The sequence below is a fragment of the Electrona antarctica genome (genome assembly GCF_951216825.1).
Source record: "Electrona antarctica genome assembly, chromosome: 18".
Lineage (NCBI taxonomy): Eukaryota > Metazoa > Chordata > Actinopteri > Myctophiformes > Myctophidae > Electrona > Electrona antarctica.
Window position 1 is genome coordinate 32,454,995 of NC_136799.1, and position 27,622 is coordinate 32,482,616.

At 42.0% G+C, this 27,622-nt stretch overlaps 1 protein-coding gene and 1 pseudogene across 2 annotated transcripts; one reads left to right on the forward strand and one right to left on the reverse strand.

Annotated features, from left to right (window-relative positions):
• Positions 1-719: 719 nt before the first annotated feature.
• Positions 720-11,583, forward strand: pkdccb (protein kinase domain containing, cytoplasmic b). Its single transcript, XM_079527633.1, has 7 exons — positions 720-1,428; positions 2,465-2,599; positions 5,403-5,674; positions 6,124-6,203; positions 6,638-6,745; positions 9,000-9,176; positions 10,233-11,583. The coding sequence occupies exons 1-7, from the start codon at positions 823-825 to the stop codon at positions 10,337-10,339; spliced, it is 1,485 nt and encodes a 494-aa protein (XP_079383759.1). The 5' UTR covers positions 720-822; the 3' UTR covers positions 10,340-11,583.
• Positions 11,584-25,515: 13,932 nt separating this feature from the next.
• LOC306941853 (beta-1,4-galactosyltransferase 1-like) lies at positions 25,516-26,709 on the reverse strand (annotated as a pseudogene). The gene is made up of 2 exons: positions 26,701-26,709; positions 25,516-26,095 (listed from the first exon to the last, which is right to left on the reverse strand). The product of its transcript is annotated as a beta-1,4-galactosyltransferase 1-like (transcript).
• Between the last annotated feature and the right edge of the window lie 913 nt (positions 26,710-27,622).

A 27,622-nucleotide genomic window follows, 5' to 3' on the forward strand; every position in this document is an offset into this window, starting at 1 on the left:
TCTGGGCACTAGGGACATGTGGGCACCTTCACGCGTGGGCACATGTGGGCAGCGCTGGGCACCTGGACGAGTGGGCACCTGAATTAGGATTCGTGTCCCCACTCCAAAGCGCCAAATTGCAATACCCAAAATCCCTGCCACTCGCTCACTCACACTCGATCACTCCAGCATGGCGTTGTTATGGTGAAATTGGTGACCTGCCGAAATGTGTGACCATCTTGTGGACTACACAACTTACATGGAGGTTTTAAAGACCTTAAAATACGTGGCCTGAATAAACATTAAACAAACTGCAACTATTTACATTCGGACACAATCTGAGAACCTATCGTCAAAAAATAAAGGAAAAACAGCGCCCTCTTTTAGTCAACAGTCTGAACAGAGACTACTATGTGGTTAATGGTACACACAAAGACACAAAGCTGTGCATAGGAGGGCCTCAAAAGTAGAGCGTGTCACTGTGTGTGTGTGTGTGTGTGTGTGTGTGTGTGTGTGTGTGTGTGTGTGTGTGTGTGTGTGTGTGTGTGTGTGTGTGTGTGTGTGTGTGTGCGCGCGCGCAAACGAGGGGGTCAGTTGCTGCAACATGAGCATGAGAGGTCAGTCTTGTTCACTGGGTGGGTGTAAAATTACCAGAGGACACGCCTCTAGGGGGCGTTGCTAAGCAAAGAACACGCCTCTACAGGGTGTTCCCAAAGAGGCGAAAACGCAGAATTGACCACTTGTACAAAATCCTCCTCATTAGAATCCAGTCAACCGCAGGGCTGAAAGGCACAGCTAGTAGCCTACTCTCCGTGCGCGTTTCTTCACAGATCTTCGCTCGCCATGCCTGTCATGGGCAACCCGTTATGTGCAGCTGCATTTCTGGCTTTCGTGGTTATTTCTATACTAGTGACACTTTTGATAAGTAGTTTGCAACTCGCTGGTCAGAAAGGATATCCTCCCAATGGAACTATAAACGAAGAGTTTGCTTCGAGTTCGCAGCGCAGTGCCCTGAATTACCAACTCAGCGAAAGACGCAAAGAAATTATTCCTTTGCTCTTCTCTCCAGACAACGAAAAAAGAATATTGTGGGAGTCGGGATTTTCCCCGCAGCACCGCCCTTCATTAAAAACAAATATGGATTTTAGTCTGTGGAACGAGATTTCAGATAGTTTAAGAAGAGCGCATATGGATGAAATGGGCTGCGATTCGCTGGTTGACGTGCAGTCAGTGGAAGTCCTCGGGTCTGGATACACAAAACTAGTTGTCAAAGTTGTCTTGCCCGAGGATCGGTCGGTGGCTTTAAAGCTGGTCAACGACCAAGGAAACGACATGGAGAAGTGTCTGGAGGATTTTAAAGACGCTCGTGGCTGCTACGAGCTCGTATCTTACAAACTGAGGAAAGAAATGGTCCTGCTACAGAGGTTGCAACATCCAAACGTCATAAAGGTAAATAGTAAACATTAATACTGTGCGTTTAGCTCCGTTAGGAACCTCAATATCTACGCTGCTACGCTTTAGCTCCGAGATGATCTTCTCGGAGCTAAGGGTAGATATGAGGTTACAAACGGAGCTACTATATCTCTCGGCCGTGTTGTCTCCTCGCCTCACTGCTTGGTCTCACGCGTAAAACTGGATGAAACGGCTCATTGCCTCTGGAGGCCCTTCCCATGTAATTCAATTAAATTCGTTGAACCTCTCACGACCTTAGGTCCGGTTTTGCAATTTGAGGAGACACAGAGCCTCTGTCCTTAAAAAAAATTCCATGATCCCATCTGAAACCCCCCAGACGTTGTTCAATCAATCCATTATAGTCCAATTTGAAACCTGAACTCAGACCGCTACTTTTGAACGGAGAGAATGGTTGTCTCTCACAACGACCAGCCCCCGTCATGGTACAGCGTGTCCAACGAGTTTAATTGGTTGATTTCATAAGGATGCTCGGAATATTCACTGTAGGCTAATATGATTACTTTGGTCAAAGTGTCATTTGTAGACTGTAGACCATGTCGCCAATCATGTCTTTTCAATTTACTTCTGCAGACTGTAATAAGATTTTTTTTTTAGATGATTAACTATTTCTGGTTCTTAATTAGATGTGTTTCTGTGCTACATACATGCAGGCATAAACTTTAACACAAAGGACCAGTATGACCTTATAGCCTATTTATGTTCGATGCCGTTACTGCTTTTACAATCTTCAGCAACACCCAATTAAATGCTTCAACTGCACAACTCTAGGAAAAGATGTTCAACTGAAAAACATTTTCTCAGTTGAAAACAAAAAAATAACAGTTATTTCTGTCAACTGACAATTTGAATTATATTGCCTAAATTATAAACACAACCACTTAAGCACTGTATATTTCATTTTATGAAGATTTTATAGGCATACGTGAAACATATATTTCGCCTGGCCTCAAAATATAGTGATGTCAGTTTGCAAGTGGTAGTATTGATGTGGATATTCTGTACATGCCCACAGCTCAAAGGCCACTGTGCAGAAGATGTTGGAGGCAGGGTAGATAAAGGAATGGGAAAAATCACAGCCATCCTGGAGCAGGGGAGTCCTCTCCAGATGATCCAGCTATTGCAGAGCCCCTGGGAGGATAGATTCAGGGTAAGGCCGGCCACAGAACCTCTCTCACACGTTTTTTGTCTTTAATGTCTCTCTCTCTCTCTCTCTCTCTCTCCCCCTCCTCTGATTTCTTGTTATTCCTCTGCTGTGGTCTCTATACTCTACTTTCAAGATGTGTTTCTGTTTTTCTATCTCCCTGCAAACTTCAACTTCTTACTCGCTCGCTTAAAATCTTTACTCACTCACTCACTCACTCACTCACTCACACACACACACACACACACACACACACACACACACACACACACACACACACACACACACACACACAAACTGTCTACATTGCATGGTCTGTTTTCTGTCACTTGCGCGCCTTAACTGAATCCCTCTGCCTCGCTCCATTTCTCTCGCTCCCACGCTCATACAGGCAACGACATGGAACCCTCACACTCAGTAAAGAGATGATACTATAGGGTTTTAGCCACGTCACACATGAGGGGGTTCAGGATATGGAACCCTTACAGTCGGTAAAATAGATTATACTATAGTGTTTAAGCCAAGTCACACATGAGGGGGTTCAGGATATGGAACCCTTACAGTCGGTAAAAGAGATTATACTATAGTGTTTAAGCCAAGTCACACATGAGGGGGTTCAGGACATTTGAAACCCCTCGAGGTCTCTGACATCTGTCCTTCCGCGTATTTGATCAGACCATGGTCGGAATGGAGATGGCTCCTAGAGTTAATCCACCACAGGCTAAAGAATGTCATCCCATCCCTCCCCAACACACACACACACACACACACACACACACACACACACACACACACACACACACACACACACACACACACACACACACACACACACAGCATGACCCCCTCAGCCAAAGGTATACTTCCCAGTAGGAGTCAACAAAGGGTGGGACAGTCCTGATTTGCTCTCCGGGGGGTTGTGTGTGTGTGTGTGTGTGTGTGTGTGTGTGTGTGTGTGTGTGTGTGTGTGTGTGTGTGTGTGTGTGTGTGTGTGTGTGTGTGTGTGTGTGTGTGTGTGTGTGTGTGTGTGTGTGTGTGTGTGTGTGTGTGTGTGTGTGTGTGTGTGTGTGTGTGTGTGTGTGTGTGTGTGTGTGTGTGTGTGTGTGTGTGTGTGTGAGAGAGAGTGATGATCTTCATAGGGAGAGTTTTATTTATAATTCATAAAAGTGACATCATTGCTCAATGCTCGCTGGCCACTATGAAATTCCGATTCATACACAGTAAAATCTGTGTATTTTAATCCATTTGTATACTCTCTGTTAACTGAACGCTGCAGATTTTACGGTGTAGTAGTATGGCTTTCAGGGTAGCTCGGCCTCTTCGGTTGTACCACCACACACGGTAATCCCACCGTGTTCGGTTTCACCCGCCTCTGTTTTTTTGGGGGAGTTTTAAACAGTGGCTTCAATCTCACAGAGTGACGTTCAAGAGACAGTGCATTACCTAATAGTTCAGCTATGTTTGTAGTGTGACAGACTAATTTCATTCCCTGTCAGTGTGCGGATAATGTTATTGCTTTATTTTCTCTGAGGTCTTTGCTCTCTATTTATTGTTTGTGTCTTGTTAGTAGATTATACTATATGATTTACAGAATTAAAGCCATTTTAGAATAGTATACAAATGTGTGTGTGTGTGTGTGTGTGTGTGTGTGTGTGTGTGTGTGTGTGTGTGTGTGTGTGTGTGTGTGTGTGTGTGTGTGTATATGTATATGTATATATATATATATATATATATATATATATATATATATATATATATATATATATATATATATATATATATATATATATATATATATATATATATATAGAGAGAGAGAGAGAATAGACACTCTCGTTACTTGGCTGATATCGAGAATAAGCTACTTGACAAAGGCTATACAGTATATCGCTGCTGTCGAGAAGAAACCACCTAACTCCAAAATTTTCATTTTTATTTATTTTTATTAAAAGAATGTAGGAAATGAAGAAAACTTTATATTTTTAAAACAATGTGCATGTCACCTCATCAAAGTTGGTATTGTTAGCCGCTTTAGCAGACAGTTTGAGTGTCCAATGGAGGTTTCTCCGAAGCACTTTTTAATACTTTTCATTGGTTCAATATTTTTTATGGTTGTTCAATAGCATTTATTTATGAAATAAAATCAGAAACCTCAAAAGTGGAGTTAGGTGGTTTCCTCCTGACAGCAACAATATGCATGTTGCATATATGCATGAACTGGTGTTTTTTTTTAATTTGGCGTTTTTATAACTATTTAACCCATTTTGGCCTGACGGCAATTTTTTTAAATGTCTTTTTTTTCTGAAGAACCTCATGTTTCTATATCGTGGTTCATAATATTTCATGTCAAGGACCCCTAGAATTATATGTATTTGGCCTCCGACCCCAATCTGAAAATATGTTGTTCCAGGGACCTTTTTAACTCAAAGATTTGAGTTAAAAACGTTCGCTTTGAAAATGATTTGCGCCACATTTTCACGATTTTTCAAAAATAGCAGACCTACAAGCTTGTAGATCTGCTATTTTTCAATAGCTAAATTATATCATAATGTTTAAAACACCAAAAGGGGTTCCCGCCCAAAATGGGTTAATAATGTAATGGGGCTGTAATTATATTGCGATTCTGTGCATCAACAAGATACATTCTATAACTGCTTTGTGGAGGTGTGTCAGGCAGCAATGCCCAGCAGGAATACCATCACCTGTATCATGATAATGTTGTAATGACTTGGCAATTAATCTAGGTAAATCCCTCAACTTTTATCACTTACACTTTAAAGTTTAAAATTGATTTCTGTTCACATTGCAGGTGTGTCTGGGTCTGGTCAGACTCCTCCAGTTCCTCTCCTACTCACCACTGGGCTCTGTAGCGCTCCTGGACTTCCAGCCTCGGCAGTTTGTCATGGTGTTGGGAGAGCTCAAGTTAACGGACCTGGACGATGCCAGCATGGACGAACCCCCCTGTCAGACAGATGCAGACTGTACCCTCCAGTTTCCTCTCAAGAACTTCACTCTGCCCTGCTCAGCACAGGGACTGTGTGAAGGTCTGAATGAAAAGAGGAACCTCTACAATGCCTATAGGTATATATATATTACATACTGTGTATAAGGTAATGGTGAATAAAGAGTAATTGAAGTCACCCGTGCATGGCCACTTATTATAGATAAGACAGGTGCTGGTTGGTTGCAGGAGAATTACAACAACTGTATCTAGAGATACATACTGTTGCTCTGATAAAATGGATGGATGAATGACTGCGTTCATAGCGTAAGTGGACACAGCTGAAGTTGTTAATTATTGGGTGGATGGAATGAGGGGTGATGGATGCACGTACTGTATGGTGTCGTTTTAAGTGGAAAATGGAGTCTTCTCCTGCTTTTATTTTTTAACATGCATTCAAAGTTCTGACAGGTTTATGGCCCCTGTTTGCTTTTAACACCCTGGTGAGAGAAGTCATGCTCTGTGTGAACTATGTGATGGGGCATGTCTGTCTCCCTGTCTGACGGAGCTGTTTTTGCCTGTCCCCCAGGTATTTCTTCACCTACCTGCTACCACACCAGGCCCCGCCTGGCCTTGCACACCTGGTAAACCACATAATGAACTCCACAGGTGAGGAAGAAAGGCAACCATGACATGACGGGACGCAGCTATTCATGATCAGAAAGCAAATCAGTGCATTATTGAAGTCGTGTAATAACACGCTTGTGAGTGAGAGCTTCATTAAGTGAACGCTAGGTTTGTGGCCCCTGGCTCCGTACTCGTAGGCTAATGAATAACTGTTGATAGTGCTTAAGTACTTACGTATGTGATAGGCAGGTATGGTAGTATGAGCTTTACCCCGACAATGTTCAACCTGTTAAGCCATGGATACTTCATTGTACAACAAATAGCGAAAATAGCAGATCTACTTTTACTTTGTAGATCGGCTATTTTTGCCTATGATGTGCCCAAAAAGGTTGAAAGTGGTTAACGCATAGCTCATGTTCTCTGTATGTAAATACAAATATACATATACTTATATGAGTGTGTGTGTATGTGTCCAGGGGAGCTGAAAGCTGACATCAACCAAACACTAGATGCCTTTGAACGCGTCCTCCTCCTCTACAAGTCTGGTGTGCACCTGGACAACGTTCCTCCATCAATAATCAGAGGTAAGAGCTAATGGAATGAAGGCCTCTTTTTCATAAACTAGTGTGGGCATTTAAGGATGGTGGGGGTGGCGGGTCAGAGAAGGGCGGCTGAGCATACTTTTCCTTTTGTCCTCCTTCAGAGGCAAGGACACAGTCTGTGTACCACGTTTTCTCTTTTTCATTTAATTTCATAAAGGACATGGGGGCAGGATGTGGGGTCTCGCTCTCCCTCCCTTCTGCTTTGACAGGTTTATTAGGCAGCAGGAATGCGACAAGGTGGGCTTAACCCCCACCTCAACCCTCCCCGTCTCTGGCTCATAGATGCGTTTATTGGACAAAAAAAAGAAAAAGTAAACCGGGATACAGTGTTACAATGTCAAAAACAGTATTTATAGCAATATCTTCTTGTTTAGCCTTGTTCGTATATCAAATGAAACTCTTAACCCTTGCGTCCCCCACCATTTTCAAAAAATAGCAGATCCACATGTGAAGCTTTGAGTTTGTAGATCTATTTTCACTATTTGTTACACAGCAAATTATGCGGCTGAAGTAGTGAAATATCGCCACAACATGGTTGCTTCATATCTGCTCCGGCTCTTTTGTTCATTCTTTGTGTTGTCTACAGCGATGAAGGTCTTATCCCAACCCACTCCCAGCTCTCCCCTGCCCTGCCTATACTCCCCCTCATTCCTTTCAGTTCTGTGAAATATTAATAACAGAATAACTGGCTGAGTTCCTGTCGTGAGACTTTCCATCCTCTAGACGCCGGACTGTTTGCATAGCAGCACTTTATGAATTTAATCACAGATGTGAGGTAAAGCGGCTGCAGGACTTGCAGTAGAAGAGAGCGTTTTACCTTAACAAGGAGGTGTAATGTTTAGTATCTGGAGCCATACTCATCGACATCGGCAAACACATCTATATAAAAAAGAAAACAAGTTGTATAACTTTGATTTATTTGCTCTGTAGTGTCTCAGATGGTAACTGTTTTTTGAGGGAAAGGGGATTTCTGTAGAACTTGAGGTCGTTCCTGGGCTGTGCACTGGTGAATCATGTTCTATTTTTATCACTACTATCTGGAATTCCATAACCCAGAGATTGTGTACAGTAGAACCCTACTGAGATCACAGATATGCTCACTCCATAGTCTCTGGTATGAAATGCCAGGGTACATGGTGTCTTCTCAGCGGATAAAGCCTAAAAGTATTTAACTCTGAAAGTGTAAAAATACACTTTTTTTCCCCCTCTCTTTTTTCTTTTCACACTTCAAGAGTTAAACTTAACAGACAGGATTTGGCAGTGTAGCTAGCTGAAAAATACAGGCTTCATTTTCTCCCCTTTCCACCCACTGTCTGGTTCATAAGAAACACTCCTCCCACAAGTTACCTTTTCTTGGCCCCCATACTACTTCTTATGTGTATACAGTAGGCTATGTCTATTGTTCTAAAATACTCCTATGCACGTAGTTTGGCAATGTGACTACCACTCCAACTACCATCACCTTATGCTAACTCGCCGACTAGACCTTTTATTCTTTTTCGCTCTCTGTGCCTCTCTCCTTCCCTCAAGTCTCTGTGTGTGTGTGTGTGTGTGTGTGTGTGTGTGTGTGTGTGTGTGTGTGTGTGTGTGTGTGTGTGTGTGTGTGTGTGTGTGTGTGTGTGCGCGCGTGTGTGTGTGCGTGCGTGCGCGCCTTGCCTGGTTGAGTGCACTTCCAACTCAGACTCTTGCTAATGTATAGCAGATGAGATCCACAGAGCCGCCGCCTGACTCAAAGAATGTTATAACAAATGTTGGGAGGGAGGTTATGTTCGATGGTTTTCCATTTAGGACAAGTAAAGCACACAAATTCTACTTAGATTGGATAGGCATTATTGTTCCCATGGGGAAATTTGGTTTGTTACAGTAGTAACTAATAAATAAGTTAAAAGTGGTTGTCATCATAATAAAATTGCATTGAGCTATGTATTCTCTCTGTGTCGTCAGCCTTTGTATTACTCTCTCTTTTTTTGACCTCTTGAACCCTAGCCTCTGTTCTTGGGGCAAACATTCAGCGAAAGTGTCAGGTTGCAACATGTTGTGAGCATGTAGATCGGCAGATTTGGTGTAGAGTGGGAAAAAGAAGGGGGCCTAGTATAGACCCCTGGGGGACTCCGATCGATGTACGTATACGTCTTATAGGTTTTAAGTGGTTAAACTATTCGTGGACGGACCAAATGCAAGTCTTCAGAAAAATGTCCTGTACTGTACTGAGCTGCCTTCTTTTGTGTTTGTTTAGATTACACAGTGATGCGAGGTATGAGGACTTCTGGGAATGTGGAGTACCGATGTTGGCCGTCCTACAGCCATCAGGGCTGTGTGCTGGCAGTGCACGGCGCCAGGGAGGCGGCGTTCATTTGTAACGCTCATGCACAGTGCACCAGCTTCATCCTCACCGGACAGAAGACGTGGACAGGTTTGTAATGCCCTCAATCTTACAGCCATGATATGATCCCCTAGCCTTGCCCCCCACCCACACAAAAACAACAACAAACTTCCTTGCTTGTTTCCGGCCTGTTTTGATTGGCGTATGTCCTCGCCCAGCTCCTTTCTTCTTCCCCCACTAGTCATTCCCCTAGTCACAAGGGGAATGACTCGTGGGGCCTAGTGGAGATCACCACAGTACTGGAGAGTTTTTCAGCAACTGATAATCTAATAATCTGTTCATAAGAGGGAAAAAAAACACAAAAATGTAGAAATGTTAAGTCCTAAAGTAGAACCCACTCTAGGTTAACACCATTTCAGAAACACGGGAAGAATCACAAATCCTATGAGCAACTGTACACTGCCAATGAATGGTACTATACTGTATATAATTTCATGAAAACCAATGTTTCTCCAAATGAGAAAATTGAGTTGTATATCTATCTATAAATGCACCAAGTCTCTGTCTGTCTGTACGTCTGTCTGTGTGTAATCCACGTAACTCGAGAACCCGGCCCAGGGTCGATATATGGAGCTAGCCTGTTCTGACATCATTCTGACGTCTGCATTTACTCCATATTTGGGCATGCCTGACAAAGAACTCCATATATGGGCATAAAAGGGACAAAGACATAATATCTGGGTGGGGAATGCATTTCCAACTTGCATCGTTCCAAGTAGGCCAGTGCGCAACAGGCACCGTTGTAGAGGCTCCAACGCATAATATCTGGGTGGGGCATGCATTTCCAACTTGGATCGTTCCAAGTAGGCCAGTGCCCAACGGGTACCGCTGTAGAGGCCCCACGGGCACAGCTCTAGTAATACATAAAAGTATATAAGCAATAGCATGTATGTTTTCATACATATACAGCTACCTGTGGTGCAAAAGCAGCAAAATATATCAAATTTTATTACTTCAATTCTGTCTTGAAAATGCTGGTAAACATCTGTGTTTCTGAAACACAGAGAATGTAGAGTGAGTGTTGCTCAAGGGCTTTAAATTGATCTGTTTTTCTTGTTTCTCTCATCCATTTATTCTGGTTTGCAGGTCACCTCCTGGCTTCTTTCAGAAGCAGTTTCAGCCATCTGGTGCCAGATGAGACGTCAGAGGTGTATTTGAAGAAAAACAAATCCCCTGAACCTTCTGCAGTGTGATCCAAGGACCAAACAAAGCTACGGTATTACAACCAAAATGGAGCTCTTACGGCGGAACGAGAGAAACGATACACCGCCGTCCGCCAATGGCATGAAACGGAGCAAAGATTTTGCACATGACCTAAGTACGAATTATGCTGCCTTTCGCAAAAAGCATCGGCCTGCTCACGAACAAAATGAGAACCCCGTTCTCCCGATACCCTGTTGTAGGAACATACTGAGCACATTGAGCCGTTGTGGTTGTGCAGTAGGAGGGTTTAAGCAGGGCTAAAGGAGGAGGCGTTTGAAGTGAGGCGAGTGAATGTGATGTATTTATAGGGCTTCTGCTCGGTGACTGTTTGATCTCGCTGCCAGCTCACTCTGTCTGCCAACAACTATTTAAAGGGATTTCCCTTCAGGTACAATTAGGGGGTTAAAAAAAAGGCCTTGTCCGCGCAAGTGTTTTTTCCCCAGCTTGTCTTTATTTGCCATGTGTGTTGTGTTTTGTTCAGCATCATGCCCCCCTCTCTCAGTAGGACTTAAAGCCAAAGAAGTAATATGAACAACTTTTAAACCCTCCTCAGCTCACTGTTTGAAGCCTGAGGTACAGAAAAGAAAACAAGCTCTTATATAAAGACACTTTGATGCTAATGCGCTGAAGTTGTGGCTGTTTATCCACTTAAGCCCTATTTTATACTTTGTAGTACGATGGTATTGTGCTGCGAATAGAGCTGATTTACAAGCTCACAGCACGTCGTATCGTGACACGTTGTGAGCTTGTAGATCCCAGTCATACTACGGAGCTCACACCGCTTCACACTGGGCACGTTGTGAGTGTGTACAGTAGATTGGCTAGTTGGATAATCTTTGAAAATGTTCGCCTACGCTCAAAATACCGTAAGGACACCAGATTTAAAGGGTAATACATGGTTCCACAACCATGTAGGCATTTACACAGCTACAATGTGCCAAGATGATAGATACCATTCCATGCCATTTCTGTTGTGTATTTCTATTTCCTGCATTGAATCTAGTTTTAAATGTAATTCATACATATTTTTGTATTTTTCTTCGGAATCGTTAGGATGAAATGAAATGTAACTGTTCATAACACTATTTGTGTGTGTTACGGTGAATGTACACCTTGTGGGTGCAACTGTTATTTTCAGTGAAAAGTTATTCAGTTAAATGAGTTGATATTCACTTGTTCCTCTGTACAGTTTTATAATTTGTTTGCTTTATAATTATAAACTTTTTGCTCCCTCTATGATGTTCTTTTCTGTTTGCAATGTAATGAAGAATTTGAGCTAACAGCTTGTCAATATACCTTGAATATATATGAAGGTTCATCTCCCAGTGCTACTACTAAAACAAGCCAACCATTCACACGTGTGTGTGTGTGTGTGTGTGTGTGTGTGTGTGTGTGTGTGTGTGTGTGTGTGTGTGTGTGTGTGTGTGTGTGTGTGAGTGAGTGAGTGAGTGAGTGAGTGAGGGGGGGGGGGGGGGGGGGCTTTCTAGCTAATAACCACGTGCCCCCCTTCATCTACTAACTGTAACACATCTGAATGGGCAAAACTCCAAGCCCACAGAGTTTACACAATACCAGAGGAATGCATTCAAATGTCCTCCGCTGGGCTCATTATGAGCCTTAATTAATACATGTAAATAAGCCTTACTTGCTGGCCCTTTCACATGTAGGGCTTTGGGAGGGGGGCATTATTGTAAGACAATGGCAGTCTCCAGGACAATCAGAGTTAAATCTTCAGTTTGCACACGAATGGACTTGCCATCTGTGCTTGCAGGGAGGAACCTGGTGAGATAAGGGCAGGCCTGATGCCTGTGCTGTTTTGGAAGTTTGGTGCAAAGAATTAAAACTTACCAAATTCAGTGGCATCCACTTCAGACGTTTACCGCCCAACCAACCCCCCCCCCCCCCAAAAAAAAATCCTTGTAATAAAATGTACTTTCCAAATCATTTGGAAAGTATTAAACTTAGTCACTGGAACAGACTTGGCAACTGAGCCAGAAATCAAGCCTCCAGATGGAGCACCACACTCGACTCCCACTGACTTGAAGGAGCATGTCCCATCTGCAAATTAAATTTTTATGGCTAGGACATTGGAGAGGCCTCAGGGTCCTCTTTGCCCTGTGGTGGCCCCCTGTTGTCTAGTGAAGAACTGGCTGATTACAACCTGATTAGATAGCAGTAAAGGAGACTTGATTAGATAAGAACAGACAGACTTAACTAAATTGACCGGCACAGCAGGATTAACGTGAATGTCTGGGTGGGTGAATGTGAGAGAATCCTCAATGGTCTCACAGTACTGCGCTAATGGCAAATGAGACTGCAAAACAAACAGTTGTAAAACCAAAACTGCAGCTACAATAGCTCAACCAGTGACAAATTAATAAACATACATTTAGTTTACTTCTTTCAATATCACTAGGTTCTGCGAGTAGAATGAGGTCACTTATTTAAAACCTACAACGTGTGGTTCTCCTTCCTCGGAATCAGCCCTGAAGTGAAATCGCCTGGCGTCTGGTTAGTTTTTCTTGGCTCGGATTATGACATGAGTAATGGCCGACCTGGCATGCACATTTGCACATTTGGTACAATACAACCTTTTTTTTTTAATTCATTGTCATGATACTTGGATTGTGATAACACCAATAAATTAATTAATACGTGTGTGTGTGTGTGTGTGTGTGTGTGTGTGTGTGTGTGTGTGCGCGCGCTCGCATGTGTGTGATAACAGAACTCTCATTACATTAGACACCTTTGGGTCATGCAAACAGCATGCCATCTTGAGGTTGTGATCAGGAATTTTTGCAGCTTGTTTTTGCACTCGGTTGGGTTTGAATGTGTTCCATTTTAAGCTACTAGGTTACTGGTGTAACTTTAGTGCTGAGTAGAATGACTGAGTACTTGTCGCATGCCAAAAATAGCCAATCCGCATTGCGTTGTGAGCTTGTAGATCTGCTATTTTCGTATAGCAACACCGGCTCACAACAAAGTATGAATCAAGCCCTGTGCTTGTTTATTTAGCTGGAAATATGTCTGGGGGTTTGGAGGTTGAGGCCCTGGTAAGCTTTTCAACTGCTACTCTGGAACGTGTCATTTTGTTCATGAAGGGTTTTCATCCCCTGATCGTGGTGAAAAACATAAAATGATAACTTGTCCTTTCTCCCACCCAGTTTGGGACAGTGCTCCTCTGTTTTGTGGGCTTGGAAACTGACAAGTTGGTCTTTTTTAAAAGACACAAGGGGACAAGAGGCGGCGGGGAAAGATTGTTTTTACACTGGAGTCTGTGCCCCTCCATCTCTGTTGTTTTAGGTTCCAGTTTCAGCCAACTTGTTTCCATAGTTTTTTATTCATGACCTCCATCTGGAAATAATATGTGTTCATGAAAACCAGCCATCAGCAATTTGTGTGTGTGTGTGTGTGTGTGTGTGTGTGTGTGTGTGTGTGTGTGTGTGTGTGTGTGTGTGTGTGTGTGAGAGAGAGAGAGAGAAAGAGAGACGAGATGTGTGCCTGTGTACACAGCAAAATCCTCAGTGTTTAATTTAACCCTAAAGTATAAAAATGGAACCATAAGGAATATACTGTGTAGGGTAGGAGGTATATTGTGGCATTCAAGCGTCTGTGGAGGGATTCCAATAAAGCCTAAATTATACTTAGTTATACAACCACGCCACTCACCCACTGAAAATAACATATTTAACTTAACTAAAATAACACTCCGGATTTGACAGTGTAGCCTTGTGGATCAATGGCTTGTACAAAATCTTCATAATCTCATGCCAGACATGTATCACTGAGCTGGGTTCCCAGCATTCTAAAATGCACATTTAATAGTTATACTGTATTAATTAAAGTAGTAAAGTTATCCTTTACTGTACATTAGACACAGACTACCTCCACTTGGCCAGAAGTGCATATCAGGCTTCATGATAGAGCGAGTGACCTTTTCGATGAGCAAAAATAGGTGTTTAACGCTGCAAAACTCATATAGGCAAACGTATGCCTCCTTGCCGAAAGAAGATCTGTGCTCTGTTTTTAGCAGGAGAGGACTGTATGGAGTGGGCTAACATAGGCTATAAGCTTAATTCATACTTTGTCGTATGATGGTGCCAACGGAAATAGCAGATCAATAAGCTCACGAAGCGCTTGCAGATCTGCTATTTTCACTGTGCTTCACCATCATAAATTAAGCACAAGAGAGTTTTACAGAGCACTTCTGTGCTTGCCTCTTTGCTGCTGTTGGCTTCAGTCAGTCACACCTGAGAGTCCCTGGAGACAGTTAACCTATAGTTGGCCATTAACACAGAGGGCTTTAAGTGTGCAGATACCTGTGCACACTGAATGTCTAACTAACTGATGATTTGACTGTCTGTCTGCCTCTGTGCGTCTGGAGCCGATAGAATCCCCTGAAGAGCCATAATGACTATAGCAGGCCCTTAAGGAGAGGCAGCAACTGTGTGTGTGTGTGTGTGTGTGTGTGTGTGTGTGTGTGTGTGTGTGTGTGTGCCTGCCTGCCTGCCTGCCTGCCTGCCTGCCTGCCTGCCTGCCTGCGTGCGTGCCTGCCTGCCTGCCTGCCTGCGTGCGTGCGTGCGCGTGCCTGTAGGCCACTTTTTGGGTGAAGGATAGGTTAGGATAGGAAGATTCTGAGATTCAAAGGGTTTTATGTCACTCACTCATGCAAGTACAAGCAGTGAAATGTTGGTGTATACATGTACAGTGTGTTATGCAAACTATGCTAACACAAACAACAATCTAATCCTGGTTAAGTAAAGACAAGTGGAAAAAACCTTTAGCAGCAATGGAGAGTGTGCAGAATTTGAAGTGAGAATAAATCAGAAAACATGTGCAGGGGATTTATTATTTTATTTAAAAAAGAAAGAGAATAAGATGTAAGTCAATGCAATGTCCCCGGGAATTTGTGCGTGCGGGTGTTCATATGCTTGTATTTGTCTGTGAAAGCGCAACAGAGAGAGAAATAGATACAGAAAGAGAGAAGGGGAGATGGAACAAGTGAACTAGAGAGAAGCGGGGGAATAAGAGGGAGAGCTGGAGAGCGAAAGGTTCTCAGTTCTCCAGTCTGCTTTGAAAGGTGTGCCTGGATCATGTTTTTAAAAGCCCTGAAGTTAACCCCAGTCAAAAGGCTTATGCCAACCACTAGAAGCACAGAGGCATCTTGAAAGGTGTCGCAGTTCAGTGCTGTATCCAGTGACATCTCCACGGACCCCCTGAATAGTCTCCCAGTGTCGGACAAAAAGGATTGCTGGATTAGTGCAGTACAGTGCACTGTAAAATCACGAGTGCTAGGTGAACTCTGAGAGTGTACACTTGGGTACACTTGCTACAGCAGCTACACTCTCGCTGTTAATTTAACAAAATGTGTATGTATACCAAAAAAATGGTTTTGCAATGCATTGTGAGCTTGTAGATCTGCTATGTTCAATATTTTGTGTGTAGGCCTATGTGTGTGTGTGTGTGTGTATATATATATATATATATATATATATATATATACACACATACATGACCAATAAAAATAGGCCCTTGTGGAAACACTGGTCAAACATACAGTATCTTTAGCTCATTACAAAAACCCAATTTTGGTCATGAGATCCGCATGTGTCTAGGAGGCGAGTCCCCCTCCCACCGCACACCACAGGACTGGTCTGGGTCATTTTCCTTTTGAAGCTGCCTAGCCCCCCAGCCCACCCCTCCACTCCATCCATCATGCACATACTTTGTCGTACGATGGATTATATATAAGGCATCTGGAACCCAAGTTACCCAACCCCCCCCACCCCACCCCACCCCACCCCATCGTCCTCTGTTGCACCCCTGCTCACTCTCCTCCCCGCCCTCCGTCTAGAGACTTTTTCTTCTCCAGAGTTTTTCTTCTTCATTTAGCTTCTCTGAAATTGCTCCAGTCCAGTCCCATGCATACGCAACTCCAGATTTCCATCACCCTCCCTCCCTCCTTGTAGTTCCTTCACCCCTCCCTTCCTCCAGCCATAACACACAAGTTCTGTAAATCATCTGGAGTTTCCCCGGCCTTTCAACTGGCTGAGACCTGAGGGTACGGCTGAAGACTGTGTGTGTGTGTGTGTGTGTGTGTGTGTGTGTGTGTGTGTGTGTGTGTGTGTGTGTGTGTGTGTGTGATTGATCTGTCTGTCTGTCCCTGTTTTTGCAGTTATCTGCAGCCTGGATACAAATCAAACTGCCCGCCTTTTGTTGGATGTTCTGGCATCCTCAATGACACGTGGACACTTCTCAGTGGGACAACTGTGTGTGTGTGTGTGTGTGTGTGTGTGTGTGTGTGTGTGTGTGTGTGTGTGTGTGTGTGTGTGTGTGTGTGTGTGTGTGTGTGTGTGTGTGTGTACTTTTATCTATACGGTCCTTCAATCTTATCCAGTTACACAAAAATCTGCAGTGCTACTTTTACTCTCAGAGTCCAAATACACTCCAGATTTTACAGTAGTGGATTAAGGGCTTGTAGAATTACACACATTCTTCAGTGAACATGCTCTTATACCAGAGTAAATTAATCTCTTTTACTTTGGCGCATTAGTTAGGAGAGTTAGGCCTTGACCTCCTATTGTCCTATGTGAATGTTAGTCAAATGCTACACAGTAAAATCCTCAGTGTTAATTAACTCTGAGTATACGAATGAGTCACAAATGGATATATCAATACTGAGAATTGTACTGTGTATCTAGAGGTACAACGTGGTGAGGTTCCACACACTTGCACACAAGTGTTCAGTGATGCACTTTGTAATAGCATAAATTATACTAATTTTTAGACACCATTTTCTGTCTGGGTTTGACAACCGTCTATCTATGTAGCTATGTATGAACTGGAGTGTATTAATGTTATACTGTATTTGTTTACCTCCTTCTAAAGTTGCCTCTATGGCACAGAGCGGTTCAATTACCTCCTGAAGATTGTTAAACCGGGAGAGGGCTGTGAAATGCAACTCATTGCCACAAGTCGCCAATTAGAGGTTCTGCCCACACAGCCATAAAACAGTTAGTGGAATCATTCTGGGGCTGTTAGATTCAACACTATTAAGAGTTCATTAGTTGTCCTGCTGCAGGAGGGGTCATTAACATATCCCCAGTAAAATTGAGGTCTTTTCAGTCATATTAATTATGCAAATTTGGGGCTGCTTCCTATGGTGACTCAATTTGAGTGTAAATGTGGGTCCATTTGGTCAATTTTTTTAATACTCAGAGTTAAATGTGTACAGTGGATTTCGCTGTGTAATTAAGCTTGTAGGCCTATATGGAATAAAATGTTCTATAGTGCGATGAGACACTTTTATATGGCAATGAAGCAAATGGTCACCTGTTAAAATAGAGGCCAGTGTTGGAGGCATAGCTATTACTAATACTCATTATTGCCTAAATTGATTTAGCTCCCAAAAGGTTATGAGCATGATCCTCCCAGCTCTTATTAGGGCATTTTACGATCAAATTATACACAATTTGGGCATGGAGTTGGCTATTGTGGAGTGTATTACCTCATCTAAAGTAACTGCGTTTGTTTATTAGCAAAGAAGAACAGTCAGCGTGTGTGATGGACGGTTTGCATCCTGCATGCCAGAGTGAGAGAGTGAAGAGCTCATTTGAGGGTGAAGGTTGCTACGTTCCGTTTGCAGAGAGCCCTCGAGCTGTTCTACAAACAAGGGTTGGAGATCAGACATCAAAGCTGGGGTGGGTGTGACGTGTGAGGTTAGTTATTGACAGGGCTTGAGGAAAAGGGGAGAACTCTCTCTGCCCCTGCAGTCAGAGCCTGAAAGGGAAAGCTGCCTGTAACTGCTATATATTGTTTCCGTAAACCCTGAAACCACATGTGATAACCTCGGTCATGTGTCCCGACCTCCCTTAAAATAGTAGTCTGGAAACCTAACCACTCAGAGAACCTTTGGCCTCTTGCTCTCAATAACAGCTAGCTCAGAATATCAGAAACCATATGTTGACAAACAGGAGTTGCATGGTTTTGGTCAATGTGAAAGAACACAGAACTGTAGGACAAAAAGCTATTTACAGGGCAAATGACAAAAACTATTTATTATTTGTATAACACCTTTCACGCATACATAGTAGTAGAGCTTACGGTATACAATATTTAAATCTAGTACATGACTGTGTGAGTTCATAAACTTCCTAATGAAGAGTCAAAGAGTGATAGAATGGGGTCTGATGTCATGTTTTGTGTTAATCACTTATTGACTGCCACGCAGACTATTAATTAATTAATTAATTCATTCATTCATTAATGAATGAATGAATTTGCCCGTGCCGAGGTCTTTAAACCGTGTCTTATTCAAGGCGGAAACAATTACCCCAGGTCCGTGAACTGGAAGTTAAAACCCTATTAAATCAATAGCAGGTTTTTTTTAAAGTCACCCGAAACATACATTTTGTAACCGTGATCAGCGACAGAGCCGGGATCGGCCGTAAACAAAGCTCATTTTGATTCGAATCGGAATCTGGGATTAGATTAGAATCCAAGATTAAAGCATGTCAAAAATCTAATTAAAGTGGGGGTGGATGGCCATTTTGATTTCCGCCCTGTTTACATGATTCCAGAGCCGAGCTAGCCAGATGTAGTTTAAGATCACGATCAAAAATTGACGGAGATCTCTGTCCATGGCAGTGAACCGAGACAGAGATCTCTCCGGCCATGGCAGCTGTCAACTTAATAAAATGGACCTGTGTTGCAACTGTACCTGCAACTTGGATACACTCTTTTTTCACCAAAAACAGCTGCTATTTTTGCTAAGATTCTCCACAGAATATCAGGGCAGAATGCTGGGGTAAGTAGTTAAGATTCTTGAGCAGTTGGTAAGTATTAAAAGACGTTATTTTATTTTATTTTTGGGGAGAGTTGAGTTAAAGGAAATGTAACACCACAAAGTAATTGCATTATTTCTAGTGAGAGATGTTTTAGTGCTTAAAGCTCTTCTGTCATCAAAGGCTTTTGCAAGACAGACATCTAGAGAAGGCAGTGATCCTAACTATTTTTCTTTTCTACTCATAATGTTTTTTCACTCATCTGCTTTCTTTTCTCATCGACTCCAGTTTTCATTTCCCCCAAAAGCAGAGAGCAACAATGATCTTATAGCCTATAATATAGCTCTGTGCTAGCTAGTGTGCTTGCCTTGCACCCTCTGTTTTTTTTGTTTTTTTTTAGAGAATTTGTGCAACAAGGCCCGGCCATATATCCTCACGCCATCAGCGCTTCTAGCAGTCTAGTGTTCTACAGACAACAATCAGACAAAAGATAAATTATGCAGGATTTAAAATGAAAGAAACTGAATCAATGGACAGTACTGTAGGCTACAAATAACCTGCAGAACATGACTTGAAGACACATGTAGGCCATCACCTTTTCATGTGCTACAAATTACATTTGTAGATTAAATGTACCGAGAGAATGGTGCTATGTGCTATTGTAAATTGTATGGCCAGTTACTGCAGTTAGTAAAATATTAAATAAGTCAAATAGCTTAATTACAAATATGCCAGTTTAGGCAACCATGTAAGAAAATCTGAGAAATGGCCTGTTCAGAGTCTGAGTCAGTCTACAGTCATATGACTTACTTGGGGAACTTTTCTGACAACAGAATCCACATTTAATTCATTGGAGATTTTTTTTTCAACGTGACACTTGCGCCCTCTAAAGGTGAAACAACGGTAGAGAAAACGTTTTCTTGCTTGAGTAAATGGCCTATCAATCCACCTACCTAGTACCTCGACGTACATTAATCATGAAAACAACTTAACAAAAACAGCATTAGTAAATGCCAAAAGTTTAAGGACTTAGAGATATTCTTTTGTCTATACATTCATGAATCCACTTGCTGATATATATTCCCCTATAAAACAAATTGCTCATACTTGAGGTGTCGACCAGAGCAGTATCATCTGCAAACTTCACGCCATGCTCGCACTGTCCGACTCCGAGCCCCTCAGCCAGGTTGTTGGTATAGATCTATAGAGAACAGGACTGGGGAAGTTGTACTGAAAGCAGAGCTGCGGAGCGCTCAGATATATGTGGGAATAGGCCTACAAGGTTACATTTTTAAAGTAGGCTACATTTTAGTTACGGTAAATTATTTTAGCAGAAGGCCGATGCACACCTCAGAAGGCTAGTGACAGGTGCGTAGGACAATAGAGCATAGGCCTACATTAAAAAGGGTATATTTGAAAAACACCAGACTTACATATGACATTTTTAAATGTTGTCTTTCTAGCTTATGGTCCTACCTTTGAGCTTAACTCAGTTAAGAGGCAGCTTCTTATGGAGCTCAGGATAACCGGGTGGTGGTTGAATGTAAACCCAGAGCAGCCCAGAGACCCTGGTTCACCTGGAAGAAGGGTAAAGAACTGCTGTTGAACAATTCAAGGTCAGTACACCTGCACCATACTCAACAAATAAACCTCTGTCAGAGAGGGTCCTGGCTGCGTTTCGGTTCATTTGGGGTTATGCGATCAGAAATATATATGACTGTGCCCTAAACGTTTGTATCATTTTTACAATCGGCTCTACATTTCACTGGAAATCAGTGGAGGGAGGCTAAAGGAGAACTGGTTGCAGCGTTCTTCATCCCTCCACAGACACTACAATATACCTCCTACCCTATACAGTAAATTCCTTATGGTTATCTTTTTATACTTTAGGGTTAAATTAAATTCTGAGGATGTTGCTTGTACGTGCAGGCACATGTTGTCTCTCTCTGTCACACACACACACACACACACACACACACAGATTGAGAGTATTTGAATTATTGGGCCCAACGATGATGACAAGGATCATGACGTTACAATATAATCAACTTGTACCATTTAGCTTAAATTACCAGTTCAGTATGTTCAGTCAAATACTGTATGGTGACATTGATGGCTCCACCTTATGGCAAACAAATTGGCAATGTTTCTCTATGACCATTAAGTGTTAATAAAGATTCTATTTTTAAAATGTATAGGTATCCGACTTGTTGAAAAGAGTAAACAATGAGACTGTATGTTATACTGTATGTTACAATGTATGGATCCTGGGTTAAAATGACAGTTCAGCTTACCACAGTAATGACGTAAAGGCTATGTTCTGTGTTCATTGTTGTCTATTCAAGGATCTTTGGAGATCCTTAATGATATGAGACTATAGTGATATCATCTGGGATGTACACGTATAGCAACAAATAAGTAACCAAAACTTGTGCGCCTTTTATCATAATGACATGTATGGTAATTAAGGCCCTTATTTATCAACGCGGTGTACACCCAAAATTGGGTGTACACCTGGTGTACACCCGGTGTACACCCGATGTACACCAGGTACACCCAATTTTGGGTGTACACCGCGTTGATAAATAAGGGCCTAAGTCACGGGGGAGCACGCACAAAGGTCCATAGACTTGCGGTGACGTTACGGGGGTACATGCAAATCAGCCCAGATTGTTGTTGTAAATGAGAACTGGTTCTGAATTAACTTTCCCTGGTTAAATAATGGCAAAAACAAACAATAATGTAAAATATATATCTCCAGAGGCTACCAGTCTTAAGGGTGTTCCCGAGGACACATGTACATACATGTTGGTGAGGACGTGATCCTGAGCTGTTCTGCTTCTTATGATGACCCCATGCTGGACGTTGTCTTCATCTGGGCCATTGACCACAGAGTCATCGACGTTAACACAGAGTGGCAGCACTATGAGCGCATGGTAGGAGATACACTTCACCTCTACTTAGCCACTTAACCACGTACCGGTAACCATAAAACAAAAATGTAGTTTAAAATTCCTTTCACCAATATGTACAATTTGTACATGCTCAACATGGGGACTTGATTTGACATTAGGTTGAAAAAGAGAACACATGACAGATCAAAAAAGAACGCCAATGGTAAAAATACAATATATGGTATAGGCCTAGTAGAAGGCTTTTTTTAACAATGGGACTCCAGGATTTAAAGTGGTTAACTCATGACATTGTGGAAGGTCAGAACCAGTGATATTGTTATGAACCCAATTGTAACTGTGCACCCGTTAATGCGCCCCCAACACCCCTGTCAAATCTCCCTTTCTGCCTTTTAGTCTTAGCTTTGTTGCTATTTTGTTTTTAGCTGTTTTTTTTATTTTTTTACTTTTAATCTTCTAATATAGTATTTGTATTATAATGCTGGAACATATACACAGTAAAAGTAATGAAACTGGCCTACTGGTTACCAAGTTTGATTGAAAAAAGTTAAAAGAACACAATTAACTTATTTCATAAATGTATGATGAATGTGCATAGTTTTGAGTTTGATATGATTCATAGTATACTGGCTTTGGTGGATTAGGCTTCCAGGGAATACTCACACCAACTTTGGTGGTAAAGGGCTTTTGGAGTTTATATGACATTTTTAATGGGAAAACCTTTCATTATAAAAGGTTTTAGTCTTTGAAGTGTCCACACACACTATTGCCAAAGTGCTGACATTTTTATTATAGGACACAGAGAAAAAAAAGAAACAAACATTTTGTCAGACAACTGCCTTCTTCAGGGTATGTGGAAAAACATTTCAAGTCACATAGAGCCTGGGCTAGTCATACGACCAATGACATTCTGATGAGTGCTAAGTGCTAGAGCATTCGGGATCAGCTGTCTCACATTTATGGGTTATTAGGGAGGAGTTGTACCTCATGAATGAAAGACCCTGGAATGTTAATTCCTTGTCACTATGACAATTAAACATATCTAAGATATAGGCTACATTAAAATATGAAATAGAACCACACAGTAAAGAGTGACAAATAATACAATGAGTTCAATCAAAAATATATATAAAGAAATAGGCTGCCATGTCCTGGGTTTAATCTGAATCCCCGGCCTAAGGTAATCTAAATAAACCAGTCTGGTAGGTAGGCCATTTGTGAATCGGAAAGGGGAAAGAACAATAACAGGGTTAAAAAGTAAAAAGAAATGTACAAAAATATATTTAAATAATTCTTTTTATAAACAAAGGTTTGAGGTCAAAGTCTACATTTTGGCCAAATGGGGAAACATTTTTTAGAGACTGAATCCAGAAATCCTTGCGTTTTAATATCTATCTGTCCCCCTCTTCTGGGCATAGACTTTTTCTATGCCAATATAATGAAGGGAAGAGACAGTGATTGGATTCCACAAAATGTGTGGCAACAGGACCTTTATCGCTGAAGTCTGTCTACTGCTAATGTGTGGAGAACAGAAAGAAAAATATTCTTTTTCCACAACTGTGTGAACTGAGCAGTGCAACGATTCATGTATTGTTAAAGTTACTGTACTTTATTCTGTACTGTAATGTACACTGTACTGTTGTTATATCTTGTCTGAAATAATCACTCAGTGGTTGCAAGAATAGACTTTACTTCTCATATCGTTCTGCTAACTTCTGCACGTAACATCAGTCATAGCATAACATGAAGTGAACCAAAACATCCTGTACAGTGTACACATAATGTACCACATCACTGGCAAACCACCCCCAAGACAGTCCGTTGCTGCCCTCTGCAGGCCAGGCTGCATTGGCAGTTAGCTGGAGTGTAACTGATTCCAATATATGTATACTCTGTAATGGGCACAGTGTGAAGCTCAACAGCTCCACTTGAAAGTAGGTCACCTATCGCTATTGCAGCTGTCTGTGCTCAAACAGACATGCATGCATACAGACATACATACATACAGTGGCGACTGATACACAACTCAGGAGCAGAGAGTCACGTTTGCCCATTCACTAGGGCATTTATTGAACATAAATTCAGAAATCAGGAATTAACTTGTCTTTCTTTCTTGCAGGGGAATGCAGTCAAAGGTAAGTTTCAACACGTCGTCCAAGGTTCTAAGGAAGGTCTTCGTCGCTGGACGTCATAGGTGAGTTTGGATTACTTTCCCAGAGGATAGTATACGGGGTAAATACAGGTTTATCTCAGGTCTAGCAGTTCTTCCTCCTCACAGGAGGGGTATCAACAGGTCTATTCAGACAGGTGGATAGTAGCCGATAAATGCCCTCAGAACGGGGTTTCAGAGTGATAAGTATTTCTACTCAGCCTGTACTCGAGTAGATGTACTCCTTTGGTGTACGCTGTGTACTGGGGCCGTATTTCTACTCCTTTTCCATACTCTTGTACTCTAGGTCCTTTCCTTCCATTTCCATATGCCGATATTCAATCCATAATAGCCGGTTCAATGCACGCGCCTTTCGGCCATGGAGCGCTTGCCCGGTATGTTGCCTGCGAGTGAGATACAGAGAGAATGCACTCGTCAGTATAAGGATTTCATCATATATCATAAAATGGTATTTTAAACGGTGGTGCCTCGCTTACCGCCCAATGCTGTTGCCCTCAGCCTCGCCTCGTCTCTGGAGAGTGGATCTGTTAGAGAGACAGAGAGCTCGCCCCTTTATACTGCTGCGCTCAGGTGCGCTGATAAATGCAGGTGCTCCTAGTTGTCTGAGCTGATGATGAGGGATGTACCTGCTGTCAATCACCCGACCTAAAGGGCGGTGGCTTATTGGTGCTCTCTGTCTCCCTCTATCTCCAGAGCAGCGCTTGCATGTTGGGCGGTAATTAACCACTGAGACACCACAATACATACATACATACATACATACATACATACATACATACATACATACATACATACATACATACATACATACATACATACATACATACATACATACATACATACATACATACATACATACATACATACATACATACATACATACATACATACATACATACATACATACATACATACATACATACATACATACATACATACATACATACATACATACATAGTTTGGTCCCAGCCTTGCTCATCTGCGAAGAGAAATACCTGGTCACGACCTAAGGCAGAGAGTGTATAGCCTGGTCGAAACATCTGTCGGATACGATATTTTTCAGATTTCAGATTTCTAAAGCATCAACGTCATTTCTTTGAGCGGTACTTCCGCCAAATTACAGCACTTCCATTCCGTTTATTACACTCTACAGCGTACTGTAGGTCTTGCCCAGCGTGCATACATAGAAACATACAGTATATAGAGACACACACATTCATTGGAGCGGTTAGGCACTGCTCAAAAACATCAAAACTGCTTGATTCCACTGTCCCCTAGTGTAGGCTCAATACACTATCATCTATTTTGGGCTGCCAATGTCCACAGTGATAAATGTGTAAAGTGTATCCTTCTCAATCTTGTTGATGGTGTATCTGAGGGAGTTGATCCCATCTTCTTCCATGGTTGATGAGGTTCTCTCGAGCATGTCAACTCTGTGCGGATTAAGTTCATTATGCACGTCTCTTTCATGCTTGATCATTTTGAACCTCCCAGTCGCCATGTCAGGCAGAGAGATTGTCATTGATTTCACGGCAATTCTTTGGAAGATGTCATCATCCTCACCGCCCCAGCCCCAGTAGCTGTTTGAGAAGCCATTAATGGTCAAGTACTGTTCTTTGGACAATGACACAACGCCACCAAATATGGTTGAGTACGGCAACATGAAATCAAATTTGTCAACAGACACAGACAGGTGTCTGGGCTTACTAAAGCAACCATAGATGTTACGGTCATTCATAGGGATTAGATCCACATCAGAGAATACAAAGCAGGTATAATTGTACTCCTTTATTTGCCTCAGCAAACCCTACATTCATCAATCTGGTCTTATTGAACATCCCCTCACCGTCCTGGTTAATGATGTACACTCCATAGTCCAACTGTTGTCCATTGTTTATATAATTGTATAGTCAAAGAAGTTATTTGTGCGCGATTCCATTTCCATTTGCTCTTTCAGTTCATGATCACCCCATAGCAGCAAATGGGGTTTATTGACCGAACTTTCCTTTTCGCTTCATACCGTTCCGTAGAGATGGCCTACACGCATCTATATACCAAATTAAAGCCCTAATTTCAGCAGTGAGACTTTAGGGCAGCGGCTATGAAGCAATATAGCACTAACGTGCAACGGATAAGGGATCTCTTAAAACCAAGACTGGTGATTGGTTAAATTTGGTCTAATTATTGTAACGCCCAAACCACACCTATGCATAATGTAACGGAGGTGTTTAAGGGATTTAGACAGGTAACCAAAATACCAACTTTAGTGAGGGAACACCCTTTCCCCACTCCTAAATCCCCAAATAGTGGCTTTAGAAAGATGAGACAAAAATGCAGCCCTTTGTCTCACTGTTATTTTCATTACCTGTTTTAGTTAAAACAGCATATTTTCTTCATGAATCTACTCACCTTATGATGTGAAATACAGTCTGGTGGCTTATATCGTCCTCCCTCAAGTAGAGTAGAGCCTAAATACTGTCCTCACAGCCTCCATGGTCCTGCTCCCAGAGGCGTCTGGGAAAAATGCGAGGCCCTGTGCATTAATTAATTAATTAATTAATGTTTATTTTGGCCTAGTATAACTAATTTAAATTAACACCCCGAAATGTAGCCTAAGAGTAGGCTATATGAAAGCCTTTTATAAATTATACTATTGGTATCTATGACTATAAGATCTGTCAGTGTCAAGATCGAAACGTTGTCTATTTATTCAATAAAGTAATTCTTTACCAAAATAATGGTGTGGCCCTACCTCCTTCCATAATTGCCTTATTGGCCCTGCACCCACTGTCGAGGTGCGTGTAAATAGGTATGCTCTGAGACTATTGGTATTTCACACAGGTGTTGCCAAATAACTAATTATCTTGCCAGTCAGATGCGCATATGACATATCTAGGTCATATCAATTTAATCAGCAGAGGCTGCAGAGCAGTTTAGTCCATGGGCCCAGACCAGAATCTTCACTAATGAGGGACATTCAAGGTGGCAAATGCTATCATGTTTTTTTTAAAGGGTCTATATCCCTAGATAATATTTCAACATGATAGCAGTTCCTAAGTGGTAGCTTAGTTGCAGTTATCAGCCTTCAAAGGCACCAACCATAGATTCACAGAATGAAAAATCGCCTAACTGTTTTTTTAATAAAACACGTCATACAGAGGGAAAAATTAAGAATTATCTGTCTTTCATTCAATTTAATCAATGAACATCATCATAACCATCACTGTCATATCAATAATTCAGTATTCATCATCTTCATCATTATCATCACATAATCGATCAGTTTAATTTAATCTTCCTCCTCTTCCTTCTGATTGCTACGGGTTTATAGCTTGCACATTTCTGTGCACTTTAATTTGTTGGCAAGGCAGGAGCAGTCTGAAAGCTTGCAGGTCCGTACACAAGTT